Raw genomic sequence first — 8839 nt, 5'->3', positions numbered from 1 at the left:
TCAAAAAAGCAACATATAGAGAATTTTCTCAGCTTTCAAAAAAATTTTTTTTTTTCAAAAGTGGGCAATCATGTGCACTAATTTAAAAAATGAAAAATTGCTTCTATTTCTAAAAATTTTGCTTAAAAATTGCTTTAACTTGAAAACGGTGCACTTTATCAAAATTTCACTGGATTACTTTTTGATTGCAAATTTGATTTTACATCGAAAAATGAAGTTGAAAAATTTTTGTGACCAATATTTCGATTTTTTGAAAAAAATTCTATTAATTCAATAATTCATAACTCGGTCAAAGGTTTTTTGCACAACCTGGACATTTCTGAAAAGTTGGCAATTTATGTCCCCTAAAACATATAAAAAAATAAAAAAAAAGTGTTTTTTTGCAAATCAAGTTTTAGTGACAAAAAGTTAAATTAAAAATCACAATTTCTATTACCGTGTATCATTTTTTTCAGTGTAGTCCTTATCCAAACCTGCAACTTTGCCGAAGACACCAAATCGATCGAAAAATTCCTTCAAAAGATACAGATTTTTGAATTTTCATACATCGTTTTTGTATGGACAGCTGCCAAATTTGTATGGAAAATTATATGGACAAACTAATGATGCAAAATGGCTTCTTTGGGCATACACCGAAGGCACCAAAAAAGTTTCAGCCGGATTAAAAAATACAACGAAAAAATCGAATGACCGAAATCTGAGAGAACTGCTCAAAAGCGGAGATTTTTTTAAACCCTTAGGATTCGGATCTGTTTCATGAATACCTTGAAAAGAAAGTTCGGATGCAATAAGTTTTACCAGTTTGTGCTTTTTTGCTTGCTTCATTATTTTTCCACGAAAAAAAAACATTATTTTGTCACAAATACACATAAAGATACACTTTATCATAATTTCTACACAATTTGTGTGATTGTGGAGGGGGTTTTGTGTGTGTGTGTGCGGGTTTTCTTCAATTTCTACCATACAATATATAGAGTGTGTATTTTATAATTTTTAGTTATTTTTGTAGTACTGTCTCATGCCGCAGTTCCATCTCTAGCCGTAAATTCTCGCAGAGATGCGAACACGCACCAAGCCAAAAATGGGTTTTAAAATTACAGAGTTTGTCGCATGTTTTTGAAAAAGGTTGCTGCTTACGCGGTTGTTTTAAAAAATGGCATAATTTAACTGCTTTTTCTTGTTGTTATTTAGTGATTAAGTGAGAGAGAGCGCGCGCGTTTTAAATACGAGAGAGATGCTGCAGCAGATTGCACGGCCAGATGGTTTCGATGCGTTCCTTGACAAAGTTAAAGGGCAGCGTGAACCACTGGAGCAGGTGGCTGGCGAAGATGCCCATCGATTCCGGATATTGGTGGGTGAGGAGGGCCAGCAGGGCGGTTATGGAGCAGAGTCCGGCCGTGAAGAGGATGAAAAAGGGCAGTTCTTTTTTCGGGTAGACGGACACCTCGTGGAAGGAGGGGAGCAGTTCCCGGTCGGCGCACTCGGTGCAAGTTGGGTACGGGTAGAAGAGATGGCCACGCTCGAGGGGGTAGGGCAGCATCCGGAAGGTGCCCTCCCAGGTACAGTGCAGAAGGTTGAGCGCACCCTCGACGTTCTTCCAGTGCTGGAGGTGGAAGAAGGCGTAGGCCAGCGCTTCCGAGTCTCCGCGTTTGAGGATGTGCTCCGGGGGAAGGATGAGTTGCTTCATCTCGAGCAGATATTTGGGCACGTGAGGGTTAAATTCGACCGCCCGGTGAATCGCCTCGACGGCACTCATTTCGGCCGGCGTGAGACCTCGCTTGGAGGCCACGTCCGGGGAGAATTTCTCCGCCACGACACGAGCTTTTAGTAGGGCCGCGGTGTAACAGATGGTGGCCGATTTGGGCAGTGAAATGTCGTCGTACTTGGCCAGCACAGCTTGGCAGTCGGCGTACGCTTGCATCTCCAGCAGCGCCTCGAGCAGATTCTCGTGAATGTTCAACACGTTCATAATCGGTGGAATCTCCTTCGTTAAATCACGAAACATCTTGACCGCTTCCTTGAGCTTGCCCAACTTGCGGGCGCACATGGCCAACCGGCGTTTAATGTAAATCAACACATTGGTGTCCCGCCTGAACACACCCTCCATGACGGCGCCCTGGTGCTGAACCGCCTGGGACTTTTTGTAATTTCCCTCCGCGACCTTCAGCGCGGTCCGCAGAATTCGCTCCGCCTCCAAAATGGTGGTGGATTCCTCCTCGGCCAGCAAGATATAGGCCGGCGCGCAGTCCTTGTTGATCTCCAACGCGTTGTTGGCCGCCTTGATGCGAACAACCGGATTCCGCTCGCGCCACGCCGTCTGCATAATCTCGTACTCGGCCTTGCCGGCGTCACCTGAAAAAAGAATTTTACGTTTCAGACTTCTTCTCTCAAATAGACCATTGTAACTCACCCTCGCACGTAAAGAACGTCTGATGATCCTGTGCCGAAAGATTCATATCGTAAAACGTGAGCGGTTCTTTCTGCGTTGCCCAGTAAAAACGCTGGTACTCGGCACCACGAAGTAGATTCAAAGGATTTCGCCAAACCTTACACTCCGGCATGCTCTGAGTGGTCGGCGTGGCCGTGGCGCTCTCCGCTCCGGTCCCAGCCTCCCCACCGCCGATCCACGGACTAATGTGGTTGATGGAGACTTGCTCTGCGGAGGAAGGGGAAACAAATCTATCCGTCCCAATAATCCAACCAATTTCAACTCAAACTCACCGATAAAAGACGTTCCATACTTGCGGAAGTACCACCACTCAAAGATAAGAATCAACCCGGAAATCAAGCTGGACGTTCCGGTTAGGGCGACGTAAAATTTCGGAGTCACTGAAAATCAAGCAAGCAAAAAAAACCTTCCAGATTAGGAACCGCAGCGAGAAGAACTCAAAAAAATACTCACAAGTGCTGAGAAAAACCGACGAGTCCCACATCCTGGCTGTTTGGCGATCCCCGGAAGTGGCCGGCCACGGACAACCAACCGGAACGGTGGCGTAGAAAATAGAGTTTGGCGAAGAAAAAATTCACAAGCACAACACACGAACGACACGAAAAAAGTTGGCGAAGAACACTCTTTTCTCTTTCTTTTTTTGTTGGTTTACAAAAGTGACAGCTGCGACTGCTCGCGATCGAAAGGGGCAAGGTGGTGAAAGGGAAATAGGTGAGCGTTGTTTTGGGTTTGCGTTGGTGTGAGAGTGCACCTTCTGGAGAAACATTTGGAAAGGGCAATTAGAACCTAAAGTTCTACACTGAAGATAAAAATTACGACCAAAATGTGTCGATCCGACACATTGGATGTGTACTCCGTGTTGTTTTGAAATCGATGTGTCGATTCTACACATTGCGCTGGTTTTTGCTCGAAAATCCATCCAATGTGTAAACTGTCCTCTTGCCTGATTCATCAAAGTTGCCGTTGGGTGTCGCCACTAGTCTGGGACTTAGAAACAAACATGAGCGAAAAAAAAACATGCGGTTTGTTTGCTAGCGGAATATTTGTGATTTTATTTCAATTATTTCGTGTAAAACTGGCACACAAATGTGGTAAGTTCCTTTGCGGAAGTTTAGAGCTTACGGCGGTGCCGTTTGTTCTATCGGGGAGCCGGTATTAATGGACAAAAAGTGCGTTTTCCGAGGTCATTTTTTTTTCCTTTTCCACAGAAAATGGAGGCTCGATAAAATTTGTCTTCCGGACTGAAAATACGACTTGTGGCCACTGACACGAAGAACCATCCTGTGCTGACGCTGGTAAAGAAGGTAAGTTTGTTTTGGACAAAAATGGAATGAAATAGAAACCCTTGTAGAAACCTTAATTTTTATTTTACTTATTTCCAGCAAATCGTTCCCGTGCGCAAACTGCCCATTTCGCACCGTCGCTCTTCGTCCAACTCGGATAGCTCCAGAAGAGGCGCGGCGGCGACGAAAAAAAGGCGACACGGTCCGAGTTCGAGTTCCAGCTCGGATGACGCAGGTGGCGAAGAAAGGTCAAGCTGATAAAGAAGCATGTGAAGAAGGCGTCGGCGGATGGAATGAAGCGGATCGTGACGAAAAAGGTTGCGAGGGGCACGTAACGTAGATCCGGGTGAGCAGGTCCAGTCCGCGGGAGACGAGCCACCTGGGGAATGTGCGGGATGTGTCGCCTGGGGGGAAAGATGGCACCGTGAAGTAGGTGGTCGCGGTGGAGAAGGACATGCTAGCAGCTGTGGTTGATGCGGGAGCGGGTTCGCTAGAAGGAATGGAAAGCGCGAGTTGGCGATTAAGGAGAAGATTTCGTCGCGGAAGAATCGCTCGCCGAAGTCGCGATGTCACCACGGGGATCTTCCCGAGGTCGAGAATTGCTCAAGATAAAATCGCCGGAACCGGTTGCTCGCTGTCGTAATGCTCCGGCCACCGTTGTTTGAAGAACGGAGCGTTCTCCGGATCTTCGGCTGGACGATCTTCGTGGACGGGAGGAAGCGTTGACCCGGTGTCGAGAGAGACGGCGCGAACAGGACCGGTTGAAGAGTGCTGGGAAGGATCGTGAACGTGCAGTTCCACCACCGGCACCGAGCTCCTTACTTACTGGATCTGTAAGTCAAGGTCGCGACCTGGATGAAGGTTTGGACTAACCTGATCAACATCGGGATGTGGCGTCCGCCGCCTCGCGGCATCATCGTAGAGTCGAAATGAAGAGAGAACTGCCAGCATTACGTGGACAGCCTGGGCTGTCATAACGAACAGCTGGACGAGTGGAAGAAGCGGTTCGAGTAGCGGAAGAAGAAAAAGTGTAGCAGCTGCTGGAACGATGGGGGCAAGCGCTAATCCCGAATAAGTCAGAGGACTTGTGGTCTCAGCGTATGAATCGATGACGATGCATCGGGGACGAGGCCTCTTCGATAACGGCAGCTTGGCGTCCCGGAGTCGGAGGGCGAGGCGTGGCGAGAAGCGGAACCGAAGAAAGAAAGGTTAACGCATCCGAATCGACGGAAGTACCAGAAGATTCAGAGCATGGAAAGTGGGCGATGAAGGTAGGTTTGAATTTATTTCATATTGATGGGAGATTCTAAGTAAGTTTTTACTTTCATTCCAGAGCTGCCGTGCGGCTACCAACGACATCATCAAGCTGGGTTTCCCCGCTCGCTGCCAATCACGCTAAGGGTCAACTAATTGGATGGACATGGTTAGTGCTGCTCAAATTGGTTTGGGGAAAGTCTGCTGCTGGTGCTGGTTCCGACGCGTGAACTCGCCAAGAATTTCCCGATGGTAGTACGTGACTTGGACATGCACAACTCGTGCAACTTTGGCGGCGAGTTGAAGGGACCGCTGGTTAGATTTCAATAAACAATATTTTGTGAACTTGCTGACGTTGGTTCCGTTTCAGGTTCGTGACTTGGAACGCGGCGTTGAGGTGCACAATCCTGTGCTGCTGCACGTACTCGTCGAAGCCGATCCGCAAGATAAGCCTGTAGGCGATGCACAATATTCTTCAAATCGTGTCTAGCAGCAAGCTGCTTTCTTTGCTAAAGACGGGTTCAGAGTTACGTCACACCCGGCCCACGGCTCACGCCCGGATCGCAACTTTGCCTGGAAGAAAGTGTCCAACTGACCAACAAACGGGAGGTTAACCACGAGCGCGAGTCTTCCTTTTCGTCAACAAACACCAAGCACAGCGACGATATCAGTGACAAACTGTTATGTATTATAAATTTAAAATTACATTTAATTCTTTGTTTGAATAAAATACAAAAATCTAGTCTAATTTAAATCATCTAAATGAAAATAAAAGCAAAAAAAAAATGGTCCATTCTCCAACAGGTGGCAGCACAGTATTCCCGCTATTCATGAGCTTCCGATTTTTGCCACCAGGCGGCTACCGCTTAATCAAAAGTTACACATTGGATGCGTTTTTGGCCAAAAACGCATCCAATGTGTAACTTTTGATTTGGCGGTAGCCGCCTGGTGGCAAAAATTTAAACCTTTTGGATAGCTCTTTTTGTTGTGTCCCGACCCATCCCAGGGCGACCCTGTTTGAGATAGCCGGCTGGTAGGACTCGGGACGAGAAATGAGCGCGAGCTGCACAGGGACCGGCCCCGGCGGGAACACTTTGTTGGTTGACGGGTTCTGGAGAAAAAAATAGCAGCAAAGTTTTAAAGAATTAACTGGGCCGTTAACAAAATGACTTTTCAGTCAAATTAAATGCCAAACATGCAAAATACTCACATAACAAAGAAATAACTGGGGAATTTGCTGCTTTATGATGACACGTGTTTTTTTTAAGATCTGACGTCTAAGTCCCAGACAAGTGGCGACACCCAACGGCAACTTCAGTGAAGCTGGCAAAATAAAAATTTACACATTGGATGGCTTTTTGAGCAAAAACCAGCTCAATGTGTAGAATCGACACATCGATTTCAGAACAACGCGGTGTACACATTCGATGTGTCAGATCGACACATTTTGGTTGTAACTTTTATCTTCAGTGTACAACGGTAAAAAACACGATTAAAAACCATTTCTGCTGCGTTTGTGTTACATTAGATTTGATTTTACTTTTTAATGTAAAAAAAATAACATTATACGACGGATCAACTATGGTTTCCTGTCAAAGTTATTTTTTTATCTTTAATTAAAAATCAACTGTGGTCGTACAAAAGGTACTAAAAAAATATCGTTGTCAACAGCAATATCAACAATTCAAGTTTAATTTAAGGACCAAATTCCCAGAAACAATTTAACGAAAGCCGCCCCGCATAATCAAAAACCATCGGGGGAATAGTCCAAACTATATTACTACTAAAAGAGATGTAGTTACCACATACTTAACCATTATCATATAGTTACGGCACTATACAAAACCATAACGAAACTGATCGTCAAATGATGACGTTTTTATTGAAGTAAATCTAATGATTCTAACTATTTTTGAACTATTTGGGGTACAATAACCTTACACTAAACAGTTCGGATTGTTTAGACAACGTGACGTGCGAAAAAATGTACAAGTCCAAATAGTTCAAACAATTTATCAACTTTATTGAGAACAATATAGCAAAATTCCACAGATTTTAGATTTTTATAGTCAGAACCTGTAAGAACTAAAAACCTACTATAAATGCTATAGTAGAACACAATTGATGGCGGCCACATTTTTTTCGATAAGTTTGTATAATCCAAATAATTTGTCAACTTACATGAAGTAAAATTACTATACACCATACTATTTTGAATTAAAAATTTCTATAAGTCCAAATAGTTCAAACAATATTTCAACAGTATGGAGTACAATTACAGTTTGTTATATAATCCAACTATATGTTAAACGATTGGTACAAAAATTTCAACTTTTATCAAGTAAATTGATCACAGCCGATTCCTCTGGATGATAGAGAACCTTCAACACCCCCACTTCTCCTCAGATTATCAGAAAACTCCCCAAAAGAAGAAAAATGTTACGAGGGCTCATGAAATTGACTTTCACTATTCCAGAAAAAGTAGGCATGCTGTTCTTACCATACACCAAAAATATGTGTACTACATGGTGGACTATTACTGTTCACTATAAAATGAGTCAATTGTTTGGACTACTTGGACTTATCGAAAAATACTTGCCCCCGAGCTTGCTCCCTTCTAACACAACATGTCACCAAAACCACTGAAAAACCACCAACAGATATAGATCAATCGGATAAGGCGGCAGCAGTTCGGCAGCAACGTAAATAACATCACATATAATGGCGTTAAACATTCACCAACTATCGATAGAACTTAAAAATCAAATTTGATTATATCCGAAGTAGTTATCACAACAATTGTAGGGTTCATTTTTGCGGTCTTTTTTAAAGTGTCGGCAAAGTAGTGTCGGTAAAGTAGTTTTTCAGAAACTATATAGGGAATAGTCAATTTTTTGGGCAATGACTATTTGACGTAAAATCCAAGTTTATAAAAATATTTACATATGTATGAAAACCTCATATAGTTTTCTGCCTAACAACTAATTTCTCATATAGTAAAATCGACCAAAACTATTTTGGGAATGGAATTAATGGTTTGATATATCGTACATATATAGTTGGGTTACAATTTAATGAATAGTAGAGACCATTTGATAAATAGTTGAGTAACTATTTGTCATAAAGTAGTTATATAGTTCATGACTATGCGGGGCAGTGTTAAAAATGAGGCGGATTTTTGTTTAACATTCAAGAGATTTAATGTTTTAGAATTTTTAAATTTAAAAAATTTCTAACATTCTTAATTTTAAAATTGTAAAATTGAAATATTTTTGAATTTCAGAAATTTTGAAGTTTCGAATTATTGAATTTTAGAATCCTAGAATAGGAATAGACTCTTCGAGTTTTTGAATTTTATATTTTCAGATCAATCTTTGGATTTGAAATATTCGAATTTTATAACTTTAAAATTTCATTACTTAAGAATTTCAGTTAAAATTTTCTGCATTTTAATTTTGAAATTTAGTAATTTTAGCAAGATTAAATTTGTTGAATCAGGAAATTAAAGAATTTTTAGATTGAAAAATTTAAGGATTTCTAAATTTTCAAATTTTGTAACACCAAAATCAAAGAATTTAAGTTTTTGATTGTTTCAAAAATTTCTATACATCTTTTTATTAGTAAATTATTAAAAAAATATAAAACTTATCATTTTAAGAATTCAAGAACTTTAATATTTTATATTTTTTTTTTAAATTTAAAAATTTAATTAAAATTTGAAATGATACAATTTAAGTTTTTTTTCATAGTGTTAATTTATGTTTTGAAATTCAGCTTTATAATTTCAAAATTTAAAATTTCTAGAACTAAAGATTTTAGAATTGTTGGATTTATGAATTGTTAAATTGTAGAG

General features: G+C 41.6%; 1 protein-coding gene across 1 annotated transcript; it reads right to left on the bottom strand.

Moving 5' to 3' along the window:
• Positions 1-978: 978 nt before the first annotated feature.
• LOC120424186 (protein ST7 homolog) lies at positions 979-3104 on the bottom strand. Its single transcript, XM_039588243.2, has 4 exons — positions 2903-3104; positions 2722-2829; positions 2411-2656; positions 979-2352 (listed from the first exon to the last, which is right to left on the bottom strand). The coding sequence occupies exons 1-4, from the start codon at positions 2931-2933 to the stop codon at positions 1220-1222; spliced, it is 1518 nt and encodes a 505-aa protein (XP_039444177.1). The 5' UTR covers positions 2934-3104; the 3' UTR covers positions 979-1219.
• Positions 3105-8839: the final 5735 nt, after the last annotated feature.

The sequence above is a fragment of the Culex pipiens genome, chromosome 3 (genome assembly GCF_016801865.2).
Source record: "Culex pipiens pallens isolate TS chromosome 3, TS_CPP_V2, whole genome shotgun sequence".
NCBI classification, from domain to species: domain Eukaryota; kingdom Metazoa; phylum Arthropoda; class Insecta; order Diptera; family Culicidae; genus Culex; species Culex pipiens.
The sequence above is the reverse complement of the archived record's forward strand: the minus strand, read 5'-3'. Positions and strand labels throughout refer to the sequence as shown.

Excerpts from the sequence above, each read along its gene's own strand:
- LOC120424186 (XM_039588243.2), bottom strand. The coding sequence starts at position 2,933 with ATGTGGGACTCGTCGGTTTTTCTCAGCACTT. Across the intron at positions 2,830-2,902 it reads GTCGGTTTTTCTCAGCACTT|TGACTCCGAAATTTTACGTC; the intron begins GTGAGTATTTTT and ends CTTGATTTTCAG. Across the intron at positions 2,657-2,721 it reads GTATGGAACGTCTTTTATCG|AGCAAGTCTCCATCAACCAC; the intron begins GTGAGTTTGAGT and ends CTTCCTCCGCAG.